At 43.2% G+C, this 27,150-nt stretch overlaps 1 protein-coding gene across 9 annotated transcripts in view; it reads left to right on the forward strand.

Annotated features, from left to right (window-relative positions):
• The first annotated feature begins 326 nt into the window (after nucleotides 1-326).
• Nucleotides 327-27,150, forward strand: part of LOC307045394 (uncharacterized protein) — a 35,630-nt gene continuing 8,806 nt past the window's right edge. For 3 of the 9 annotated variants that reach the window (XM_079691034.1, XM_079691037.1, XM_079691041.1), the window contains exons 1-10: nucleotides 10,328-10,481; nucleotides 15,216-15,324; nucleotides 15,638-15,753; nucleotides 16,906-17,265; nucleotides 18,777-18,836; nucleotides 19,367-19,435; nucleotides 24,428-24,576; nucleotides 26,010-26,060; nucleotides 26,151-26,201; nucleotides 26,426-26,476. In XM_079691034.1, coding sequence (XP_079547160.1) covers nucleotides 10,472-10,481; nucleotides 15,216-15,324; nucleotides 15,638-15,753; nucleotides 16,906-17,265; nucleotides 18,777-18,836; nucleotides 19,367-19,435; nucleotides 24,428-24,576; nucleotides 26,010-26,060; nucleotides 26,151-26,201; nucleotides 26,426-26,476 — 1,026 coding nt within the window. In that variant the 5' untranslated portion in view covers nucleotides 10,328-10,471. Of the gene's footprint in view, nucleotides 701-10,327; nucleotides 10,482-13,191; nucleotides 13,338-15,215; nucleotides 15,325-15,637; nucleotides 15,754-16,905; nucleotides 17,266-18,776; nucleotides 18,837-19,366; nucleotides 19,436-24,427; nucleotides 24,577-26,009; nucleotides 26,061-26,150; nucleotides 26,202-26,425; nucleotides 26,477-27,150 lie in introns of those variants that run through there. The other 6 variants (XM_079691039.1, XM_079691035.1, XM_079691038.1 and 3 more) reach the window with 6 other exon arrangements.

Below are 27,150 nucleotides of genomic sequence, written 5' to 3' on the forward strand. Positions count from 1 at the left end.
TGGTTTAGTTTGCATCTAAATAACTGATTCCCTATCAGCAGTGCAGCCTAAGAGCTTGTCTTCAGTGTTGATAACAGGTATTTAGGTATTTAGAGAACTTACTGGTCCGCTGGCTCCACTGTGTGTCTGCAGTCTGAACAGCAGCTCCTGAAACAGCATTAGATGAACCACCGCTAGGGGGCGCCATTTGTTTTTTTTATTGTCACATGCGTGGTCACATGTGCTCCGGCATGAACCAGAGGAGGAGACCGGAAACACTTTCAAAGTTACAGCATCATCGCTATGGTGGTGCAGAGTGAAAAATAAATAAATAAAATACATAAAACAGGAGACAAGGCACTACTGCGGACTCTTATTTTGAAAACGCAGACCGGAAGTGTTGCTGTGTTTAGTTGTTATCTTTCCAACTGTCAACAGACACCGAGCTGTCAGTGAGCTCCGTCTGTTTCTCCGTCTCTGACCGCAGAAATGACACAGACCTCTACACTTTCATCAGTTAAAAACACCCTTTAAGTATTAAGGTGCTTTTCATCGGACTTTTTTGTTGAGTTTAACCATGTTTCTTTAAGAGGAGTTCGGTGCTGTTGAGGCCGAAAGAGGAGCACCTTTTCCGGCCAGATTCTGACCGTCACCCCGCTGAATGCTGCTGGTTCTTTCTTTGTGTTTTTTCAAACTGAGAAATCCTTCACAACACACAGAGGTAAGTAGATTACACAGTAGTTTATTATATGTCTAATGTTTACACGTGTTCACTGTGCTTTTTATGTGTAAATATCTAGTTTTAATGTGGGTTTTAAGTGATGCTTTTGTCAGTTAACAACCTGCTGTTGTGATGGATAACAGTTACTGTAGCTAAGTATGCTAAGCTAATACAGTTAGCCACATTCACAATTAGCCAGAGGTGTAAAGTAACTAAGTAAATGGGTACTGAAGTACAATTTTGAGGTACTTGTACTTTACTTGAGCATTTCAGTTTCTGCTACTGTGTACTTCTACTCCACTACATGTATTTAATACCGTTAGTTACTTCACAGATGTGGATGAATGATGTGAAATATAATCAAGTGTTAAATCAGACTTTAGTTCCACCTGGAGTAAATCCACCAGCTACCCTGCAGTATACAAAGTCATTCAAGCTAGCTGCACCTTTACCAGCTTTGAGAACACTTTCATGATCAATCATTATAAAACATATCATATATATTATTCTGAAATGGACCAATCTGCACAATGACTACTTTTACTGTCGCTACTTTCACTATATTTTGATGAGAATACTTTTCTACTTTCACTTGAGGTACATTTTGAATGCAGGACTTTTACTGTAACAGAGTATTCCTACACTCTGGTACTTCTACTTTTACTCAAGAACAAGATCTGAGTACTTCTACTTTTACTCAAGTACAAGATCTGAGTACTTCTACTTTTACTCAAGTACAAGATCTGAGTACTTCTACTTTTACTCAAGAACAAGACCTGAGTACTTCTACTTTTAATCAAGTACAAGATCTGAGTACTTCTACTTTTAATCAAGTACAAGATCTGAGTACTTCTACTTTTACTCAAGCACAAGATCTGAGTACTTCTACTTTTACTCAAGTACAAGTACAAGATCGGAGTACTTCTACTTTTACTCAAGTACAAGATCTGAGTACTTCTACTCATGTTGATGTTTAAAAGGTGTATTTTCCAGTTGTACTACAAAGAGATAGTATATTTACAGTAAGTGTGTAAGATATAAACAGACTTCAGTAGTTTGTGTTTCCTCCCTCTTTCACAAAGAGCCCGAGTAACGATGAGTCATCTGCTGAGTCACTGAGCTACAGTTAGCCACAGTATTTCAGTTGTGACTGATGAGGAGTATACTCTGCATACTTTCTGTACTTTCCTTCATTCCTGTGCTGTTTCCACTCATTAGAGCTGGCTTTAACCCACATATCAGACTGGAGCTCACATTCCTGTGCTTCCCCCTCTGTCATTGTACCTCTTTGTCCGGCCCTCACATTGCTTTTGTTCTGCCAGTTGTTGTGTGTCAATGGTCAGATAATGGACCGGTTACAGTCGCCCTGAGCAAACACACGCTCTACATCCCAGTACTCTGAAGTTTGTCTATACACAAGTACTGATGCTCTCACTGTTTGTGTGTTTGACTTCATGATGGTTGAGAGGATGATCCTTTTTGGTCCTATTCTGTACTTGATTGTTAAAGAGGCCCAATAGCTGAGAGCAGCACATCCGGGTGCTTTCCCTTTATGCAAGGCCACGCCCCCTTTTTGGGTGAAAAGACTGGCTGTCATTTGAATGGCGGTAAATACAGATTCTGAAGTTTTCAAATTAAAACACTTTTTTATCTACAAGGAGCCCTGTTACGATTGGTCAGGCAAACAATTAAACAATGTTTTTTAAGACTCTTTAAAGTAGAGACACTGATATACACCTGAACATCAGCAGGAGAGGACTCTTTAAAGTAGAGACACTACATACTGATATACACCTGAACATCAGCAGGAGAGGACTCTTTAAAGTAGAGACACTACATACTGATATACACCTGAACATCAGCAGGAGAGGACTCTTTAAAGTAGAGACACTACATATTGATATACACCTGAACATCAGCAGGAGAGGACTCTTTAAAGTAGAGACACTACATACTGATATACACCTGAACATCAGCAGGGGAGGACTCTTTAAAGCAGAGACACTACATACTGATATACACCTGAACATCAGCAGGAGAGGACTCTTTAAAGTAGAGACACAACATAGTGATATACACCTGAACATCAGCAGGGGAGGACTCTTTAAAGCAGAGACACTACATACTGATATACACCTTAACATCAGCAGGGGAGGACTCTTTAAAGCAGAGACACTACATACTGATATACACCTGAACATCAGCAGGAGAGGACTCTTTAAAGTAGAGACACTACATACTGATATACACCTGAACATCAGCAGGGGAGGACTCTTTAAAGTAGAGGCACTACATACTGATATACACCTGAACATCAGCAGGAGAGGACTCTTTAAAGTAGAGACACTACATACTGATATACACCTGAACATCAGCAGGGGAGGACTCTTTAAAGCAGAGACACTACATACTGATATACACCTGAACATCAGCAGGAGAGGACTCTTTAAAGTAGAGACACTACATACTGATATACACCTGAACCTCAGCAGGAGAGGACTCTTTAAAGTAGAGACACTACATACTGATATACACCTGAACATCAGCAGGAGAGGACTCTTTAAAGTAGAGACACTACATACTGATATACACCTGAACATCAGCAGGAGAGGACTCTTTAAAGTAGAGACACTACATACTGATATACACCTGAACATCAGCAGGAGAGGACTCTTTAAAGTAGAGACACTACATACTGATATACACCTGAACATCAGCAGGAGAGGACTCTTTAAAGTAGAGACACTACATACTGATATACACCTGAACATCAGCAGGAGAGGACTCTTTAAAGTAGAGACACTACATACTGATATACACCTGAACATCAGCAGGAGAGGACTCTTTAAAGTAGAGACACTACATACTGATATAGACCTGAACATCAGCAGGAGAGGACTCTTTAAAGTAAAGACACTACATACTGATATACACCTCAACATCAGCAGGAGAGGACTCTTTAAAGTAGAGACACTACATACTGATATACACCTGAACATCAGCAGGAGAGGACTCTTTAAAGTAGAGACACTACATACTGATATACACCTGAACATCAGCAGGAGAGGACTCTTTAAAGTAGAGACACTACATACTGATATACACCTGAACCTCAGCAGGAGAGGACTCTTTAAAGTAGAGACACTACATACTGATATACACCTGAACATCAGCAGGAGAGGACTCTTTAAAGTAGAGACACTACATACTGATATACACCTGAACATCAGCAGGAGAGGACTCTTTAAAGTAGAGACACTACATACTGATATACACCTGAACATCAGCAGGAGAGGACTCTTTAAAGTAGAGACACTACATACTGATATACACCTGAACATCAGCAGGAGAGGACTCTTTAAAGTAGAGACACTACATACTGATATACACCTGAACATCAGCAGGAGAGGACTCTTTAAAGTAGATACACTACATACTGATATACACCTGAACATCAGCAGGAGAGGACTCTTTAAAGTAGAGACACTACATACTGATATACACCTGAACATCAGCAGGAGAGGACTCTTTAAAGTAGAGACACTACATACTGATATACACCTGAACATCAGCAGGAGAGGACTCTTTAAAGTAGAGACACTACATACTGATATACACCTGAACATCAGCAGGAGAGGACTCTTTAAAGTAGAGACACTACATACTGATATACACCTGGACATCAGCAGGAGAGGACTCTTTAAAGTAAAGACACTACATACTGATATACACCTCAACATCAGCAGGAGAGGACTCTTTAAAGTAGAGACACTACATACTGATATACACCTGAACATCAGCAGGAGAGGACTCTTTAAAGTAGAGACACTACATACTGATATACACCTGAACATCAGCAGGAGAGGACTCTTTAAAGTAGAGACACTACATACTGATATACACCTGAACCTCAGCAGGAGAGGACTCTTTAAAGTAGAGACACTACATACTGATATACACCTGAACATCAGCAGGAGAGGACTCTTTAAAGTAGAGACACTACATACTGATATACACCTGAACATCAGCAGGAGAGGACTCTTTAAAGTAGAGACACTACATACTGATATACACCTGAACATCAGCAGGAGAGGACTCTTTAAAGTAGAGACACTACATACTGATATACACCTGAACATCAGCAGGAGAGGACTCTTTAAAGTAGAGACACTACATACTGATATACACCTGAACCTCAGCAGGAGAGGACTCTTTAAAGTAGAGACACTACATACTGATATACACCTGAACATCAGCAGGAGAGGACTCTTTAAAGTAGAGACACTACATACTGATATACACCTGAACATCAGCAGGAGAGGACTCTTTAAAGTAGAGACACTACATACTGATATACACCTGAACATCAGCAGGAGAGGACTCTTTAAAGTAGAGACACTACATACTGATATACACCTGAACATCAGCAGGAGAGGACTCTTTAAAGTAGAGACACTACATACTGATATACACCTGAACATCAGCAGGAGAGGACTCTTTAAAGTAGAGACACTACATACTGATATACACCTGAACATCAGCAGGAGAGGACTCTTTAAAGTAGAGACACTACATACTGATATAGACCTGAACATCAGCAGGAGAGGACTCTTTAAAGTAAAGACACTACATACTGATATACACCTCAACATCAGCAGGAGAGGACTCTTTAAAGTAGAGACACTACATACTGATATACACCTGAACATCAGCAGGAGAGGACTCTTTAAAGTAGAGACACTACATACTGATATACACCTGAACATCAGCAGGAGAGGACTCTTTAAAGTAGAGACACTACATACTGATATACACCTGAACCTCAGCAGGAGAGGACTCTTTAAAGTAGAGACACTACATACTGATATACACCTGAACATCAGCAGGAGAGGACTCTTTAAAGTAGAGACACTACATACTGATATACACCTGAACATCAGCAGGAGAGGACTCTTTAAAGTAGAGACACTACATACTGATATACACCTGAACATCAGCAGGAGAGGACTCTTTAAAGTAGAGACACTACATACTGATATACACCTGAACATCAGCAGGAGAGGACTCTTTAAAGTAGAGACACTACATACTGATATACACCTGAACATCAGCAGGAGAGGACTCTTTAAAGTAGAGACACTACATACTGATATACACCTGAACATCAGCAGGAGAGGACTCTTTAAAGTAGAGACACTACATACTGATATACACCTGAACATCAGCAGGAGAGGACTCTTTAAAGTAGAGACACTACATACTGATATACACCTGAACATCAGCAGGAGAGGACTCTTTAAAGTAGAGACACTACATACTGATATACACCTGAACATCAGCAGGAGAGGACTCTTTAAAGTAGAGACACTACATACTGATATACACCTGAACATCAGCAGGAGAGGACTCTTTAAAGTAGAGACACTACATACTGATATACACCTGAACATCAGCAGGAGAGGACTCTTTAAAGTAGAGACACTACATACTGATATACACCTGAACATCAGCAGGAGGGGACTCTTTAAAGTAGAGACACTACATACTGATATACACCTGAACATCAGCAGGAGAGGACTCTTTAAAGTAGAGACACTACATACTGATATACACCTGAACATCAGCAGGAGAGGACTCTTTAAAGTAGAGACACTACATACTGATATACACCTGAACATCAGCAGGAGAGGACTCTTTAAAGTAGAGACACTACATACTGATATACACCTGAACATCAGCAGGAGAGGACTCTTTAAAGTAGAGACACTACATACTGATATACACCTGAACATCAGCAGGAGAGGACTCTTTAAAGTAGAGACACTACATACTGATATACACCTGAACATCAGCAGGAGAGGACTCTTTAAAGTAGAGACACTACATACTGATATACACCTGAACATCAGCAGGAGAGGACTCTTTAAAGTAGAGACACTACATACTGATATACACCTGAACATCAGCAGGAGAGGACTCTTTAAAGTAGAGACACTACATACTGATATACACCTGAACATCAGCAGGAGAGGACTCTTTAAAGTAGAGACACTACATACTGATATACACCTGAACATCAGCAGGAGAGGACTCTTTAAAGTAGAGACACTACATACTGATATACACCAAGAGGGGAACAACAAAAACATTTTGCCTTGAAACCCTCAAATATGTCTCTGAATTTAGAGCATGAATGTGCAATTGCTGAATTAAATTGTGATCACACGGACGGCACGATGAGCCAGAACCAAAGAGGCTAACGTTACCTCAGGATGTGAAAAGGGAACACACATTTCTGTAGGATTTGAGAGGGGGAATCAGTCGATGGAGGGAGGTGAGAGGAGAGGAAAAGGATGGTGAAGGAGGTGTGGCTTTGTGCAGGCTGACCTCTGCTTTAATGAGGAGGGGGATGGAGGGTTTGAGAGGAAAGGTGCTGAGCTCTCTGAAGCCTCTTCCTCCTCTCTGACTGAAGCCTCTTCCTCCTCTCTGACTGAAGCCTCTTCCTCCTCTCTCTCTGAAGCCTCTTCCTCCTCTCTGACTGAAGCCTCTTCCTCCTCTCTCTCTGAAGCATCTTCTTCCTCTCTGACTGAAGCCTCTTCCTCCTCTCTCTCTGAAGCCTCTTCCTCCTCTCTGACTGAAGCCTCTTCCTCCTCTCTCTCTGAAGCCTCTTCCTCCTCTCTGACTGAAGCCTCTTCCTCCTCTTCCTCCTCTCTCTCTGAAGCATCTTCTTCCTCTCTCTCTGAAGCCTCTTCCTCCTCTTCCTCCTCTCTCTCTGAAGCCTCTTCCTCCTCTCTCTCTGAAGCCTCTTCCTCCTCTCTGACTGAAGCCTCTTCCTCCTCTCCCTCCTCTCTCTCTGAAGCCTCTTCCTCCTCTCTGACTGAAGCCTCTTCCTCCTCTCCCTCCTCTCTCTCTGAAGCCTCTTCCTCCTCTCTCTCTGAAGCCTCTTCCTCCTCTCTGACTGAAGCCTCTTCCTCCTCTCCCTCCTCTCTCTCTGAAGCCTCTTCCTCCTCTCTCTCTGAAGCCTCTTCCTCCTCTCTCTCTGAAGCCTCTTCCTCCTCTGTCTCTGAAGCCTCTTCCTCCTCTCCCTCTGAAGTCTCTTCCTCCTCTCTCTCTGAAGCCTCTTCCTCCTCTCTCTCTGAAGCCTCTTCCTCCTCTCTCTCTCCAGAGACAGGAAGCTCACTGTGTGAAAGGGCAGCGTCTGTTTTCTCCACAGAAGCAGACGACACGTTAGGGACCTCTGCTCCTGCTTTCTTTCTGTTTCTAAATGGCCTCAGGTTTAGGAAATAACATGCTGCTCTGAGTTCATTTGAAATGCTGTCTCTCAACTCTGAGGTCTGAAATATCTCCATCTCCACGTCCTCTTCAAATCTGCACTAAGGACACTTCAAAGTTCAATCCACTGTTTGGCTTTCATATACTCTTTGAGGCGGGCACGGTGTGTGAGACAGGAATGTATTCCCTGCACCCATTGAAATATGACACACACACACACACACACACACACACACACACATACACACACACACATACACATACACATACACACACACACACACACAGAGAGACTCACACACACACACACACACACACACACACACACACACACACACACACACACACACACACACACACACACACACACACACACACACACACACACACACACACACACACACACACACTGACAGACACACTCACACACTCACACACTCTCACGCAACACATGTAATATAATGGAAATCATTTTTGTATATATTTGTTATATTGTCGTACTTACTGTTTTGCATATTCATATTACTTCTTAACTTTATTTACATTTTTGTAAGTGGTAGGATAGTTTTTTGTAATTGTTTTTATATTATTTGTATATTTGCTCCTTTTTTTACAACTTATCTCCTCTTACTGAGGAGGGAGGAGGGGGGGAAGGGAGGAGGGGGGAAGGGAGGGAGGAGTGGATCAAAGGAAAGGAAGAAAGTAGAGGGTTTATTTTCTGCTGAGTAGATGTGGTTTATACAGAAGCTGCAGCTCTGTGGACCTGCATACTGAGGTACGTTTAAAATATATGTACAGTGTATATATAAGGAAGGAAGGAGGGAAGGGAGGAAGGAAGGAGGAAGTGAACAAGTGAAAGTAAGGAAGTAGAGAGAGAGGCAGGCAGAGAGGGAGGGAAGGAAATAAAAACATAATGACGTTATGTGTTGCTTTTACCTCCTTAGAATATTTAACGCGCCTTAAATAAAATGTATGATTATTATTATTATTATTATTATTATTTATAAAGCACATTGTTTTATCCTGATGCAACACACCTGTGCCAACTTATTGGAACCTGGTGTTTGCAAATAATCATATTAATAAAATAAAGGGTTAACATGTTCCCTAAACATCGTGGTGGTTGCATCGAAGGAGAGTTCAAATAAACACATTTCTAAAAGAGATCAGTGATGTCATTCATATCACATGAAGACCTCTCTTGTTGCTGCAGAATAATCACTTCCTGTGTGTTGTCATGTTTACAGTAAACAGTCAACTGTAACCATGGCGATGCACTGATGTTGTTTACAGCATTAACACCGTCAGTCTGTCAACGTAAAACAAACATTACCCATTTATTCTGTTAAACAGTTGAATGATCAGAGGACAACATTTAGTACATTCAAATCATTGTGGGCAATTCTAAAGTCTGTGGGGGCCCTCGGCAAACATTCACCGGGGGCCCCTCCAACCAGCTTTCATCACCATCAGTGGCGCCCCAACCCCCCCCCCCCCCCCCAGAGCAGAGCAAGACAGCGAAACTTAATCTAAGAAGCAGCATTTGACGGCTGGCTATGCATGGGGCCGCCTTGAGGGGGTTCCCCGACATGTCGTTGCAGTAAATTAAAGGGTGGTTCATGTTGTCGTTGCTGTGGACCTTCTTAATCTACCTTCTTTAGGGGCACCCTTCTGGTCCGGGGCCCCAAGCAGTTGCCTGCCTTGCCTGTTCGCAAGCGGCGGCCCTGACCGCTAAAGTTTGCATGTAACACATCGACATGGAGTTATCCTATATGTTTTCCCAGCTTGTCTTTTTAAATAATATGCAACACCAGACCGAATCATCCTGGTTTACATGCAGTGAGTTTCTGCTTAAGGTTCACTATTTCCAGTGTCTTTTTGCAAGATATATTATATGTACACATCTTAAAGAACACCCTCCTTCATTTTATTATTCAGACACCATTTGTCTCTGACCACCTTCTTGTTAAACTACAGTGTGGAAGCTTTATTGAAAAGGCTTCAGCAGTTTGAGCATGAGGATCGTTGGCTTTAGTGATCAGATAATCATCAGGTTTAGCTGAAATACGCCCTGTGTGTGTGTGTGTGTGTGTGTGTGTGTGTGTGTGTGTGTGTGTGTGTGTGTGTGTGTGTGTGTGTGTGTGTGTGTGTGTGTGTGTGTGTGTGTGTGTGTGTGTGTGTGTGTGTGTGTGTGTGTGTGTGTGTGTGTGTGTGTGTGTGTGTGTGTGTGTGTGTGTGTGTGTGTGTGTGTGTGTGTGTGTGTGTGTGTGTGTGGCTTCCTGTCTCTATCTGTTGGACCACAGCTTCCCTTTCTCTCTCTCTTCAGCAGCTTCAGACAGGAAGTGTCTCTGCTGTTCTGCTTCCTTGTCAAATGAACGCTAAACGCTGCAGAACTCAAACAGCAAGCGGGTAAATGTTCTGAGACGACACGTGTGTGTGTTTTAAGGATACGGCACGGTGTGATTCAGGATACGTCGTGAAGGCAGGGATCAGAGGCAGATGCTAAAAGGTTGGTGGACTTTCTGACAATATGGAGTTAAATACAACCGGAGGTAGCTGTTTATAACTATTCAAATAAGATAAGACTTTCTCACATATCACGTGTACCAATCATTTTCTTTTTTTGCACAAATGCATCACGAGTGAGCTAGAGAATCCAACATTTAAAACTTATTTCATTCTTCTTTATATGCTATGATGTGCACACTACTAAACGAGGATGTGGTGCAAACTAGTTCATGAAACGAACCCTGCCGGTAACTCATATATCCGGAAGAAGACACTTCATCATTATTATCTTTATTTTAACACCTCTTTATGCCAGTGCACACTTTCAAAAGACCAACACATTTATTATATTTAATTAAAGAAAGAAAAGAAAATATTAACTTCATTTAAGGATAGCCCCTTGAGATGAACCAAGTCGTTACAGTCAGACATTGGAAACTGATTGTCATCTACCCTAAATATACTTTACTCTGAGTCTGTAATAATCAGTTTATATGTTAAGCCTAGTTACAGGAGCCTCTGTGGTTCTTCCACCTGGAAAAAGAGAGGGGCTGATTAGTCCTCTAAATAATATCCTCCCAATCTAAAACCTAGAGTTGCTCTGGCATCTCGAAAACTGTTTATTAACACCTCCACCAAAACTCAAATACAAAATATAACTGGAGTAATTCTCAGGCAATGTGCAATTTAAAACGCAATGTTCTCGATTCGGCCAGAGTCACTCCACAAAAACATATAATCCACGTCAAGCGAAACACGGCCAAAAGAAGAAAGCATATTCAAAAAGAAGGGACTCACCGGATGCCGAGAAAGGGAAATAATATTGATATTTACGCTTGGTTTGTGCTGTGAGTCCTTGCTGGTCCTCAATGGGGTCTCAAAGCTCCTCAAGCGGCCCTGAAGTATCACAACTTTACCCACATGCAAACAGCTGTCTCTCGCAAAAGGCTTTCTTCCTCACAGACCAAAGCTTTTCTTTTTCTCCAACAAACAATCCCGTCTCCTTTCCCTCACCTGAATCCACTGCACACCTGATCAGTGTCTGCAGGAGTGACAGGGGGAAGCCAAAGGGGAGAGAAAGACCCCCTGCACAGCGGATGGCCCTGTCACAACGTATAATACAATAACACATTGATAATGTTAATGCATAAGTCTTCTAATGGCAGGACAATATTGCAGATTCAACGATGGTTTGATCGTTGTCTACAAACATGCATGTGAACAAGTTATTGACGTCATGAAACGTACCACAAGTTAGTAAGTTGTTATTGTGACAGGACTGCAGGAAATATACATGTGTGTACCACCTGAGGCTCAGACATTGACGCAAACTAAAAGCATCTAGGGAGAAACTCACGTGAACGAGTTCAGCAGAAACATGCACGCTCAGCTAAAATCTCCTCAAGTAGTCATTGTGCAGATTGGTCCGTTTCAGAATAATATATATGATCTGTTTTATAATGATTGATCATGAAAGTGTTCTCAAAGCTGCTAAAGGTGCAGCTACACTGAACAAAATTATAAACGCAACACTTTTGTTTTTGCTCCCATTTTTCATGAGATGAACTCAAAGATCTAAAACATTTTCTATATACACAAAATAACCATTTCTCTCAAATATTGTTCACAAATCTGAAAAAATCTGTGATAGTGCCGAGATAATCCATCCCACCTCACAGGTGTGGCATATCAAGATGCTGATTAGACAGCATGATTATTGCACAGGTGTGCCTTAGGCTGGCCACATTTTTGCTTTATTGGGGGGGTCTGGGGGGGTCCAAAAACCAGTCAGTATCTGGTGTGAGGGTTAGGGTTAGGGTTAGGGTAATGTTGTGAATCGAGTGGCCCATGGTGGTGGTGGGGTTATGGTATGGGCAGGCGTATGTTATGGACGATGAACACAGGCCACTCGATTCACAACATTACCCTAACCCTAACCCTAAGCCTAAGCCTCACACCAGATACTGACTGGTTTTCGGACCCCCCCAGACCCCCCAATAAAGCAAAACTGCCCGTTTCAGAGTGGCCTTTTATTGTGGCCAGCCTAAGGCACACCTGTTCAATAATCATGCTGTCTAATCAGCATCTTGATATGCCACACCTGTGAGGTGGGATGGATTATCTCGGCAAAGGAGAAGTGCTCACTATCACAGATCTTTTCAGATTTGTGAACAATATTTGAGAGAAATGGTTATTTTGTGTATGTAGAAAATGTTTTAGATCTTTGAGTTCATCTCATGAAAAATGGGAGCAAAAACAAAAGTGTTGCGTTTATATTTTTGTTCAGTGTAGTTTGAATGACTTTGTATACTGCAGGGTAGCTGGTGGATTTACTCCAGGTGGAACTAAAGTCTGATTCAACACTTGATTAGATTTCACATCATTCATCCACATCTGTGAAGTAACTAACGGGATTAAATACATGTAGTGGAGTAGAAGTACACCATGTACCTCTGAACTGTAGTGGAGTAAGTACAAAGTAAAAAAATGGAAATACTCAAGTCAAGTACAAGTACCTCAAAGTTGTACTTTAGTTCAGTACTTGAGTAAATGTACTTAGTTACTTTCCACCACGAACATTGACCGTGAAGGTTTTGTGGAACATTCTGAGGTAATACTCGTCAGGTTTGAGTCGTAGCATGAAAGTCTGTTTCACATGATTCTGCAGGAAAGCTTGTGAGATGTGGTTTATGCTAATTATCTGCACACAGCGGCCAATCACATCGCTCGTCTTAAGATGCCTGTTGCATAATAACTGCATTTCTGAAAGTTAACAACATGAACACAACTCCTCATCTGCATCGCCAAACCTGTGTAAAGATTTCCCCCTGGCTTTAAGTATGGTGGGTCCGTTAAGGTACGATGCATTTGTGTATTATCTTTCTGCAGTATTGCTCTGTAGTATTTGTACTCTGTGTTTGTGCTGTTCTCTCTGTGTGTGTTTTATATGTTCTCTGTTAGTGTGTGTTAGTGTGTGAGCAGCAGGAGGGTGACTGCTGTAGATTAGTAGGATTACAAACTGTAGAGATTAACCAACCGAGCATCTGTCTTTCTGCTAGTGTTGCTACTACTGTTACAACTTTAACAATAGCCCTACGTTAACTACTAATACTGCTGCTACTTTAAATATGATGACTGTTAGCTTTACTTCCAGATGTTTTTCTGCAGCTGCCATTACTTCAAAAAATGTTTAACAGGTGTATATCAGTATGTAGTGTCTCTACTTTAAAGAGTCCTCTCCTGCTGATGTTCAGGTGTATATCAGTATGTAGTGTCTCAACTTTAAAGAGTCCTCTCCTGCTGATGTTCAGGTGTATATCAGTATGTAGTGTCTCTACTTTAAAGAGTCCTCTCCTACTGATGTTCAGGTGTATATCAGTATGTAGTGTCTCTACTTTAAAGAGTCCTCTCCTGCTGATTTTCAGGTGTATATCAGTGTGTAGTGTCTTTACTTTAAAGAGTCCTCTCCTGCTGATGTTCAGGTGTATATCAGTATGTAGTGTCTCTACTTTAAAGAGTCCTCTCCTACTGATGTTCAGGTGTATATCAGTATGTAGTGTCTCTACTTTAAAGAGTCCTCTCCTGCTGATGTTCAGGTGTATATCAGTGTGTAGTGTCTCTACTTTAAAGAGTCCTCTCCTGCTGATGTTCAGGTGTATATCAGTATGTAGTGTCTCTACTTTAAAGAGTCCTCTCCTGCTGATGTTCAGGTGTATATCAGTATGTAGTGTCTCTACTTTAAAGAGTCCTCTCCTGCTGATGTTCAGGTGTATATCAGTATGTAGTGTCTCTACTTTAAAGAGTCCTCTCCCGCTGATGTTCAGGTGTGTATCAGTATGTAGTGTCTCTGCTTTAAAGATTCCTCTCCTGCTGATGTTCAGGTGAATATCAGTATGTAGTGTCTCTACTTTAAAGAGTCCTCTCCTGCTGATGTTCAGGTGTATATCAGTATGTCGTGGCTCTACTTTAAAGAGTCCTCTCCTGCTGATGTTCAGGTGTATATCAGTATGTAGTGTCTCTACTTTAAAGAGTCCTCTCCTGCTGATGCTCAGGTGTATATCAGTATGTAGTGTCTCTACTTTAAAGAGTCCTCTCCTGCTGATGTTCAGGTAGTATGTAGTGTCTCTACTTTAAAGAGTCCTCTCCTGCTGATGTTCAGGTGTATATCAGTATGTAGTGTCTCTAATTTAAAGAGTCCTCTCCTGCTGATGTTCAGGTGTATATCAGTATGTAGTGTCTCTACTTTAAAGAGTCCTCTCCTGCTGATGTTCAGGTGTATATCAGTATGTAGTGTCTCTACTTTAAAGAGTCCTCTCCTGCTGATGTTCAGGTGTATATCAGTATGTAGTGTCTCTACTTTAAAGAGTTCTCTCCTGCTGATGTTCAGGTGTATATCAGTATGTAGTGTCTCTACTTTAAAGAGTCCTCTCCTTCTGATATTCAGGTGTATATCAGTATGTAGTGTCTCTACTTTAAAGAGTCCTCTCCTGCTGATGTTCAGGTGTATATCAGTATGTAGTGTCTCTACTTTAAAGAGTCCTCTCCTGCTGATGTTCAGGTGTATATCAGTATGTAGTGTCTCTACTTTAAAGAGTCCTCTCCTGCTGATGTTCAGGTGTATATCAGTATGTAGTGTCTCTACTTTAAAGAGTCCTCTCCTGCTGATGTTCAGGTGTATATCAGTATGTAGTGTCTCTACTTTAAAGAGTTCCCTTTATTATTTTCTGTTCTTCAGCGATGGCTCGTAGGAGTTCCCGTCTGGTTTCCGGTGGTTACTACAACTCGGACGAAGAGTCTGATTCCAGCAGCGTTACGAACATTTCCTACCGAGAAACCCCCGTCAAGTACGTTGCATTTTTTTGTAATTATGTGTCAGTAGCACTCAGTGTGTAATCCTATCCAATACAACTTTATTTATACAGCACATTTAAAAACAGCAGTGTTGACCAAAGTGCTGTACATCAATAAATAAAGCAGCATAAATACACTTAGACAAAACCAATAGGACAAAAAACAAATGTGAAAAACACGAGACAATAAAACCATACTTATAGCCACAGACTGAAAAACTCTCATTCATGTAAAAACAAGAAAATAGAAAACCCAAGTTTTAAAGTAATGACAAAAATTCTCTGTCTTTGTTTTATTTATCGTCAGGGTTTTTAAGAAGAAGGCGGCGACCCGTAAGTCCGTCTCTCGGACACCGAGCCGAGCAAATAGCAATGCCAGTTCTGTCGGCACGGAAACGCCCATCACTGCTGGCCATTACGAAGGTAAGAACATCTCCATAGAGCGGTGCAGTGAGGACGTGTTTCTGTAGTTCGACCCTGAAGTCAGCTGCTGGTTCCCTCGACAAAAAGCTCTTCAGAAATCACCAGTGGGGTCGCTGCTGATGGATTTAATGTCCTAGAACAAAACATGATCCGTCTCTTCAATTTGTCTCAACCACAGACCTTAGTTCCAGATATTTTCCAAAGACAAGTCCAAAAATGTTGCATCACAATGCCTATATTTCCAGTGCTAAGGATGCATTGATAGGACCCCCTTGAAAACGAGGTGATTCACCTCAAGGGGTTTATCCTAATAAAGAAAATTTGAATATATATAGCAGCAGCTGTATTGTCGCTTTCTGGGGCTTTTATTTTGAAAAGAAAATCCAAATCTGAGTAAACTGAAATTGAAGTTACTTTCCGAGGCTTTTATTTTGAAAAACAAGTCTAAATCTGAACTTCCTACAATGATGAAGTTACTTTCTTGGGCTTTTATTTTGAAAAATAAGTCTAAATCTGAACTTCCTGTCAGGATAAAGTTACTTTGTGGGTCTTTTATTTTGAAAATAAAATTCAAATCTGAGTTAACTGAAATTGTAGTTACTTTCCAAGGCTTTTATTTTGAAAAAAAAGTCTAAATCTGAACTTCCTACAATAATGAAGTTACTTTGTGGGGCTTTTATTTTGAAAAACTAGTATTATTCTGAGCTGCCTGGAACGTGCATTTTATTTTTGGGGCTTTTATTTTGAAAAACAAGTCTAAATGTGAGCTTCCTTGAACTATACAGTTATTTTCTGGGGCTTTTATTTTTGAAATAAATCCCAAACTGAGTTTACTGATATGATCATTACTTTCCTAGGCTTTTATTTTGAAAACCAAATCTACATCTGTGCTTCCTGGAACGATACTTTCTGTGGCTTTTATTTTGAAAAACAAGTCTAAATCTGAGCATCCTGGAATTATACAGTTACTTTCGAGTGAAAGAAACATCTAAATCTGAGATTACTGAAATTATAGTTATTTTCTGGGGCTTTTATTTTGAAAAACGCGCATCGTTCTGAGCTTCCTGTGAGGAAACAGTAGCTTTAAGGGGCTTTTTTTTTAACAAAATTGTCAAGTTTATTCACAAAAAGCTGTGTTTGTCTCCCCTCCAGCCCCTCCCCTCTCCCCCCTGATCAGAGAGTCTGACCCCCCAATGAGGACGGTGCCATTCCTCCCCTCCTCCATAGTGACCCCCCGCCCCCCCCTCACTCCCTCCCCCTCCACGACCTCCCCTCGCCCCTCCTTTCCCGCAGAGAGGAGCCTCTACTCTGGGCTGGGCTGCTCCATCAGGCCGGGGTTCACATCCGGAGCGGAGCTGAAAGAGAGGACTCAAAGCGGGGTGGAGAGCTCCGGGTACTCGTCCTCCGAGGGGCCGCTCCTCTGGAAGACCCCCAGTAACACCAGGAACACCAGTAAGGGTCCCAGTGCTGGATACTGGGGAAGGATCAGAGGCGCCTTCTACAGTCTGATGGGTGAGAACTTTTTTCCTTCTATGATTATTTGTTAAATGCCTATGTGAAGGGCATGGTAGGGAACACTACACAAACTAAATATTACAAATTGTTATTGTGGGGGAAACTTCTGAAGCAATGGAAACAGGACTATGGGCTCAGAACAGTCTCATAATTCACACATGCACACAGAAGGAGTCACACTTGTATTTCCGGTTCCACACTTTTGTTTTTTTCAATGCACACACAAATGTGTTACGTTTCATTGCATGTAAATAATTTGATCCACACATTTGTTTTCCGTTTAAATCCGCTGCACCTGCAAACACAACCCGCTTTCTGTGCATGCATCGCTGTGCATTCGTGTGTGGGTGTTTTGAGACTCCCCTGACGGTCACCCGATTCACTTGTAATTTTTTTTTTGTAATTTATAGCCAATCAGATGTCTCCTCAATTCTAAGCCAATCACATGAGCGCGCCCCCACGAGGGTATGATTTCTTGCGTTCATGACGTAGTGCTTCACATACGCATTTTGCGCAGTCCGGGTTAGGGTAAAATGCGTAGCATGAAGGGCTACGTCATGAACGCAATAAATGGCTTGGACTGGAGGAGACATCTGATTGGCTATAGTTAGAAAAAATTACGAATCGGGTGACCGTCAGGGGAGTCTCAAAAAACCCACACAGGAATGCACAGCGATGCATGCACAGAAAGCGGTTTGTGTTTGCAGGTGCAGCGGTTTAAAACGGAAAACAAATGTGTGGATCAAAAATACATATGTAAAACTTTTTTCTGTGTGTGGATTTTATTTACATGTACAGTATATGAAACATAACACACGTGTGCTTTGAAAAAACAGAAATACAAGTGTGAATCCTTCTGTGTGTATTGTGAGACTGTTCTGAGCCCAGGAGACGAGGAGAGCTGGAGCTTCGATGGCAAACACTGACTGTTTATTTGGAGCTTCGGCCGGAGAATTCACAAGACATGTCACGGGTTACGAGCTGACCACACGGATGAGATGCCACAATCAATCCTGAAGACCCCTTCTGTAGCTCGAGGTTTTAACTAGTTCAGAGTGTAATAATCAACATTCTCCATCAGCGAGACTAAACAAATCTGGACCCTGAATCTAACTAGAGCTGTCTCTTATGGCTCAGGGTCATCTACACCCCGAGAAGGATGTGTTCCAGGTGTCCCACAACAATAACTATCTCTGACCGAGAGCTGCCCGGTCACAAACTGGTAACATCAACAAAATGCTAGGGCAGCCCCTTCTTAAGGGAGATAGAGGCACATACAGGGTAGAGATTAAAAACAAATCAAATATAATCATTTAAAAATCTATATATGTTAAAAACAGGTGAATACCCTCAGGTGAGTGACTGTCTACCCAGCTATCACAGTAGTAAAAAATAGACCATGTTATTAAAAACAAAAAGAATTATTGCGTAACAATATTATGTGTGTGTGTGGTGCATGTGTGTGTGCACGCCTTTATAATCATTAATCGTCTCCTCTGTTTGTGCAGACTCAGTCTCATTGATGCTCGCTGCCTTAAAGTCTAAAATAAAACATCTCCCATCTCGAGGTATGATGTGTGTGTGTGTGTGTGTGTGTGTGTGTGTGTGTGTGTGTGTGTGTGTGTGTGTGTGTGTGTGTGTGTGTGTGTGTGTGTGTGTGTGTGTGTGTGTGTGTGTGTGTGTGTGTGTGTGTGTGTGTGTGTGTGTGTGTGTGTGTGTGTGTGTGTGTGTGTGTGTGTGTGTGTGTGTGTGTGTGTGTGTGTGTGTGTGTGTGTGTGTGTGTGTGTGTGTGTGTGTGTGTGTGTGTGTGTGTGTGTGTGTGTGTGTGTGTGTGTGTGTGTGTGTGTGTGTGTGTGTGTGTGTGTGTGTGTGTGTGTGTGTGTGTGTGTGTGTGTGTGTGTGTGTGTGTGTGTGTGTGTGTGTGTGTCTGAACATGTGAGTGGTGTGTGTGAGCCTGTGTTTCCCTGCATTGTTCAGTGGATTTGTACAGCACACACACTGCTCTCACATGCCAGCAGGTTTATGTGTCCACTCTGCGCATGTGACTCGGCTCCAGGTGATTAAAATCCTGCACATTATTTCCTCTGTTTTCCCGCAGCAGCTTCAGTTAGCGGCCGCATGAAGAAGGCCTTCGCTCTGCTCCTCCTCTTCCTCATTGCACTTCTGTGTAAGTCACAAACACATTTAATTCAATGTCTTTTTGTACATTTTACAATCACAACTAGGAGACTCTCCATTGCCACCTAGTGGTCAGTTATGATGCTTAAAGCGTTCATGTTTCCTGTCAAAAAGAGACGTTTTTTAAATTTAAATATTACTTAGGTTTTAATGATGACTAGACTTTGTTCGACTTAACGCTCAAAGTTGCTGAAAGAAAACCAAATATTTCTTAAGCGTTTTGTCTTTAAAGTCATAATCCTGATTTAAAATGTCCCTAATCCTCTTCCGTACTCCCTGAATAACTACATGTATTGTTTTATAGTAGGGCCGGGACTCGATTAAAAAAATTAATCTAATTAATTAGAGGCTTTGTAATTAATTAATCGCAATTAATCGCATTTTTAATCACATATAAATATTTGACCTGAGAACAGTGAGAAGCAATTTTTTTCACATGGATTTTAGTATACCATTGAATAATGACTGAATACATAAGCTTAAGCAACAAAACATTGTTTATTTTTTTCAAGGTGGTACACTGGCCATAAAGTGTAGCAATAGCATATTTAGGAATATAGTACATTTCAGAGATTCAGGTAGCCTATAGGTAGGTAGACCTTCTGTAAACTATAACACTTTGTTTTTGAAGTAAAACACAATACTTTCAAGTACATTCAGAACATTGGAAACCCTGACTATTAGAAAACATCTCTCTGTTGCTTCAGAGGCCATAACAGACTTTGTTGATTTACCAACAGTTGATTTAAAAAATCTAATCAATTTCAGTCCAACTCTCTCAATAACCTTGGCCAAAACAATAAACAGTTCAACATAAAGTGCCAGTTGCACCAACAACGTAATAAATAGTTCAACATAAAGTGTACCATTTAAAATAAAATAAAAAAGTGCCAGTGATTGACCTCAATCCCTCCTATTCTTCCAATATCCTGATGAAAAATAAAATCTCTCTGTTGCATAGGCCACTGTTTGATCAACGCGAATTGGGTGTGGGTCCTTGTACTCCGAGTCGGGCTAACGTCCACGCTAGCTTCCACGCTAGCTGCTATATGTTTTGCATTGAGGTGATACTTGAGGCTTGATGTGCTGCGGTGATATGCAAATTCCTTTTTGCATAATTTGCAAACAACCGTGCTCTTATCGACGCTTCCATCCGTCCGTTTTTTAAAACAAAATGTCCCATCCACGGGGCCAACCAAAGCGGTCTCATCAGCTTCTTCGTTCACGTTTGACTATTGTTCACCGTGGTTTGTTGTTGTCTGAAGTCATGAACGTTAGTTGGTGCTCCAGTATAATCGGTACCCCTGAAACTCATCCAGTGAGAAACGTTCCGCGGTGCAAAAATAAGTGCGATTAAAATGCGTTAATTTTTGTGTAATTAATTAATCTTAATTAACGCGTTAAAGTCCCGGCCCTATTTTATAGTTGTATATCCCAACAATTCTTCTCATCTATCGTCAAAGATGTGAAGCTAAATTCCTCGTGGTTATTTTTCCCATTCCATCCATCCATCCATCTTCTCCCGCTTATCCGTGGTCGGGTCGCGGAGGTAGCAGTTCCAGCAGAGAGCCCCAAACTTTCTTTTCCCTGGCCACATCAACCAGCTCTGACTGGGGGATCCCAAGGCGCTCCCAGGCCAGAGAAGAGATATAATCCCTCCATCTGGTTCTAGGTCTACCCCTTGGTCTCTTCCCAGCTGGACGTGCCTGGAACACCTCCCTAGGGAGGCGCCCAGGTGGCATCCTAACTAGGTGCCCGAACCACCTCAACTGGCTCCTTTCGACGCGAAGGAGGAGCGGTTCAACTCCGAGTCCCTCCCGGATGACCGAACTTCTCACCTTATCCCTAAGGGAGACACCAGCCACCCTGCGGAGAAAACCCATCTCGGCCGCTTGTACCCGCGATCTCGTTCTTTCGGTCATGACCCATCCTTCATGACCATAGGTGAGGGTAGGAACGAAAATGGCCCGGTAGACAGAGAGCTTTGCCTTTTGGCTCAGCTCCCTTTTCGTCACAACGGTGCGGTAAAGAGACTGCAGTACCGCTCCCGCTGCTCCGATTCTCCGACCCATCTCACGCTCCATTGTTCCCTCACTCGAGAACAAGACCCCGAGATACTTGAACTCCTTCACTTGGGGTAAGGACTCATTCCCTACTTGGAGTGGACAGTCCATCGGTTTCCTGCTGAGAACCATGGCCTCAGATTTGGAGGTGCTGATCCTCATCCCAGCCGCTTCACACTCGGTTGCGAACCGATCCAGTGAGTGCTGAAGGTCGCAGACCGATGAAGCCATCAGAACCACATCATCTGCAAAAAGCAGTGGTGCAATCCTTAGTCCACCGAACTGCAGACCCCCTCCCCCACGACTACGCCTCGAAATCCGATCCATGTATATTACAAACAGGATTGGTGACAAAGCGCAGCCCTGGCGGAGGCCAACCCTCACCTGAAATGGGTCCGACTTACTGCCGAGGACCCGGACACAGCTCTCGCTTTGGGAGTACAGAGATTGGATGGCCCTGAGTAGAGACCCCCTCACCCCATACTCCCGCAGCACCTCCCACAGTGACTCCCTTGGAACCCGGTCATATGCCTTCTCCAAGTCTACAAAACACATGTAGACTGGATAAGCATACTCCCAGGCACCCTCCAGGATCCTTGCGAGAGTAAAAAGCTGATCCGTCGTTCCACGACCAGGACGGAATCCGCATTGTTCCTCCTCAATCTGAGGTTCGACAATCGGCCTGACCCTCCTTTCGAGTACCTTAGAGTAAACTTTCCCGGGGAGGCTGAGTAGTGTGATGCCTCGGTAATTGGCACACACCCTCTGATCCCCCTTTTTGAAAAGGGGAACCACCACTCCGGTCTGCCACTCCTTCGGTACTGTTTCCGACTTCCACGCAACGTTGATGAGACGTGTCAACCATGACAGTCCCTCAACACCCAGAGCCTTCAGCATTTCTGGGCGGATCTCATCCACCCCCGGGGCTTTGCCACTGTGAAGTTGTTTGACGACCTCAGTGACCTCCCCCCGGGAGATTGGTGTCGATCCCCCTTCATACTCCAGCTCTGCCTCTAACATAGAGGGCGGAGTTGTCGGGTTCAGGAGTTCCTCAAAGTGCTCCTTCCAACGCCCTAACACTCCATCAGTTGAGGTCAACAACGTCCCATCCTTACTGTACACAGCTTGGATGGTTCCCTGCTTCCCCCTCCTGAGGTGTCGGACAGTTTTCCAGAACAACTTTGGTGCCGCCCGAAAGTCTTTTTCCATGTCTTCTCCGAACTTCTCCCACACCCGCTGCTTTGCCTCGGCCACGGCTGAGGCTGCTGCCCTTCGGGCCTGTCGGTACCTTGCAACTGCCTCGGGAGTCCCCCGGGATAACAAATCCCTGAAGGCCTCCTTCTTCAGTCGGACGGCTTCCCTGACCACCGGTGTCCACCAGGAGGTTCGAGGGTTACCGCCCCTTGAGGCACCTAGGACCTTGAGACCACAGCTCCCCGCCGCGGCTTCGGCAATAGAGGCTTTGAACACCGACCACTCTGGTTCAATGTCCCCAACCTCCACAGGAATGCCCGAAAAGCTCCGCCGGAGGTGTGAGTTGAAGGCCTCCTGAACTTGGGCCTCCTCCAGACGTTCCCAGTTCACCCGAACTACACGTTTGGGCTTACCAGGTCTATCCAAAGGCTTCCCCCGCCACTCGACCCAACTCACCACCAGATGGTGATCAGTTGACAACTCCGCCCCTCTCTTTACCCGAGTGTCCAAAACATACGGCCTCAGGTCCGATGATACGATAACCAAATCGATCATGGACCTTCTGCCTAGGGTGCTCTGGTACCACGTACACTTATGAGCATCCTTATGTTCGAACATGGTGTTTGTTATGGCCAATCCATGACTAGCACAGAAGTCCAGTAACAAATCACCACTCCGGTTCAGATCAGGGGGGCCGTTCCTCCCAATCACTCCCCTCCAAGTGTCTCCATCATTGCCCACATGTGCGTTGAAGTCTCCCAGCAAGATTAAAGAGTCCCCTTCAGGAGCCCCATACAGGACTCTTTCCAGGGTCTCCAAGAAGGCCGTATACTCTGAACTGCTGTTGGGTGCATAAGCACACACAACAGTCAGAGTTTTCCCCCCCATAACCCGCAGGCGTAGGGAGGCAACCCTCTCGTCCACTGGGGTAGACTCCAACAACGAAGCACCCAACCGGGGACTTGTGAGTATCCCCACACCCGCCCGGCGCCTCACACCTTGAGCAACTCCGGAGAAGAATAGAGTCCAACCCCTATCCAGAAGTAAGGTTCCAGAGCCGACGCTGTGCGTAGAGGTGAGCCCAACCAGATCCAACTGGTAACGCTCCACCTCCCGCACAAGCTCCGACTCCTTCCCCCCCAGAGAGGTGACGTTCCACGTCCCCAAAGCCAGCTTCTGTCGCCCGGGTCTGGTCCGTCGAGACCCTCTGCCTTCACTGCCACCCTTCTGGCAGCGCACCCGACCCCATTGCTGTTTCCCGTAGGTGGTGGGCCCGCGGGACGGAGAAGCGGAGGTGTTGCCCACGTTGCCTTTTCGGGCTGTGCCCGGCCGGGCTCCGTGGCAAGCCCGGCCACCAGACGCTCGCCGACGAGTCCTCCTTCTGGGCCTGGCTCCAGAAGGGGACCCCGGGCTTCCTCCGGGCCGGGTATCCTCACTTCGTGTGTCGTCTTTCATGAGGTCTTGGGTATTTTTCCCATTCTATATATTTAATTCACAAGATCGTTCCATTGACAGCCCGTTATGTGACCATTTGAACCAGTGCTTTGTCATCTGTTCAATAATTAGTGTTACTCCTATTATAAGTTGTAAGAAAGAATCTCTCTTTTGCACTCCTTCTGCTCCCGTCTTTTTCAATACCACAAAAAGTACAAAAAAACACAAAAATAACTGACTATATTTAGCCTTTTCTCCAGCGTGTGTGTAATTCCTCCTGTTCTCTCCAGGTGTTTGGCTCCTCCTCCCTCTGTTGACCCCCCTCTTCTCCCGTTTGTCCGACACTGAGTCTCAAAGTAAACCAAAGAGGTCCCCTGTGCTCTTCACCTCCTCTCCTCCTCTTCATCAACCCAACTCCATACAGCCTGCTCATGTGGTGGTAGGGCGGATCGTGTGTGTGTGTGTGTGTGTGTGTGTGTGTGTGTGTGTGTGTGTGTGTGTGTGTGTGTGTGTGTGTGTGTGTGTGTGTGTGTGTGTGTGTGTGTGTGTGTGTGTGTGTGTGTGTGTGTGTGTGTGTGTGTGTGTGTGTGTGTGTGTGTGTGTGTGTGTGTGTGTGTGTGTGTGTGTGTGTGTGTGTGTGTGTGTGTGTGTGTGTGTGTGTGTGTGTGTGTGTGTGTGTGTGTGTGTGTGTGTGTGTGTGTGTGTGTGTGTGTGTGTGTGTGTGTGTGTGTGTGTGTGTGTACATTTACTCAAGTAAAGTACAATCCTGAGGTACTTTACTTGAGTATTTCCAGTTTCTGCTACTTTGTACCTGTTCCCCACTACAGTTCAGAGGTACATGGTGTACTTCTACTCCACTACATGTATTTAATACCGTTAGTTACTTAAAACATAGTATATTATTCTGAAATGGACCAATCTGCACAATGACTACTTTTACTGTCGCTACCACTATATTTTGATGAGAATACTTTTCTACTTTCACTTGAGGGACATTTTGAATGTAGGACTTTTACTGTAATAGAGTATTCCTACACTCTGGTACTTCTACTTTGACTGAAGCACAAGATCTGAGTACCGTAATTTTCGGACTATAAGCCGCGCCTTTTTCCCTATTTTTCGACGCTGCGGTTTATATAACGGTGCGGCTAATCTATGGATTTTTACAGCTAACGGCCAACACCTTTAACTCTATGGGCTCTATGGCCGGTCCGCGGACCCCCACCTTTAAGCGGCGGGTTCCAGCAGGAAAAGCTGGAGGCCGGAAAAGAGTGAGAAAGGTAGCGCGCAAAAGTAAAAGTGGAACCGAGAGTGGTATGCCGCTGCTGCGGCTTATATTCAGGTGCGGCTTATAGTCCGAAAATTACGGTACTTCTACTTTTACTCAAGTACAAGATCTGAGTACTTCTACTTTTACTCAAGTACAAGATCTGAGTACTTCTACTTTTACTCAAGTACAAGATCTGAGTACTTCTACTTTTACTCAAGTACAAGATCTGAGTACTTCTACTTTTACTCAAGTACAAGATCTGAGTACTTCTACTTTTACTGAAGTACAAGATCTGAGTACTTCTACTTTTACTGAAGTACAAGATCTGAGTACTTCTACTTTTACTCAAGTAAAAGATCTGAGTACTTCTACCTTTAAAAGCCAGCAGCAGTATGTCTGAAGGCAGTCTTGCTGTATGTAGCATTTAGAAAGGTGTGGCTAACTTGAAGCTAATGTTAGATTCTTGCTCTTTGAGGTTTGATATTCATGATTAAATGCACTTAATGTAACTTTCAGCCAAAGCTTTAGTAACGTGTATGGGTTATAAGAGCTGGGTTGCTTCGACAGTTTGATTTAAAGCATTTTTGTTTGTATTCCTTTAGGATCCAGCCCTCGTGTCCGCGGCTGTGGAGGAGAGGATACAGTATCTTCTGGTATAAAAAACACACATTATGATCATTACAATGATTTAAAAAAACATATTTATGTGAAGAATATTGCCATGATATGTATTTATTCTCTAGGATCCGTCTTTGGTGTCGGCTGCCGTGGAAGAAAAGATTCAACGTCTTCTGGTGAGTCAGAAATCCTTTATTCCTCCTATTTAGACACGGCAAAGACACAGTGCAGATAAAAGACAGAGTAAACAACAAGTTGACATTTTAAACAAAAAGAAGCAAGATTAAATAATACAAGTACGCATCTACAGTAGAAATAAGTAAGTAGCAGCTTTATGAAGTGAGTTAAGTTGCTGTACTACATTTTAAAGGAGCATATGTATTGGTCTGTTCCCCTCTAGGATCCAGCTGTCGTGTCGGCTGCTATCGAGGCGAAGATGCAACGTGTTCTGGTAAAACACAGACCCTCTGGAAACCATTCAAACTTCATGAACTCATACTTATTTTGGGGTCGTTTACACGAACATGGGAGTCTTTTTATATCTCAACATTATTAAGTATTTGGCTTCCTTCGTTGTTTTCTATCTAAGCCACTCACACGCCTTAAACAGATATTTCTCTCTACCTACCTACCCATCTATCTACCTATCCATCTATCTATCTATCTATCTATCTATCTATCTATCTATCTATCTATCTATCTATCTATCTACCTACCTACCTACCTACCTACCTACCTACCTACCTACCTACCTACCTACCTACCTACCTACCTATCTATCTATCTATCTATCCAACTCTCTATCTATATATCTCTCTATCTACCTACCTACCTACCTACCTACCTACCCATCTATCTATCTATCTATCTATCTATCTATCTATCTATCTATCTATCTATCTATCTATCTACCTACCTACCTACCTACCTACCTACCTACCTACCTACCTACCTACCTACCTACCTACCTACCTACCTACCTACCCATCTATCTATCTATCTATCTATCTATCTATCTATCTATCTATCTATCTACCTACCTACCTACCTACCTACCTACCTACCTACCTACCTACCTACCTACCTACCTACCTACCTATCTATCTATCTATCTATCCATCTCTC

Source organism: Notothenia rossii, assembly GCF_949606895.1.
Source record: "Notothenia rossii genome assembly, chromosome: 1".
Lineage (NCBI taxonomy): Eukaryota > Metazoa > Chordata > Actinopteri > Perciformes > Nototheniidae > Notothenia > Notothenia rossii.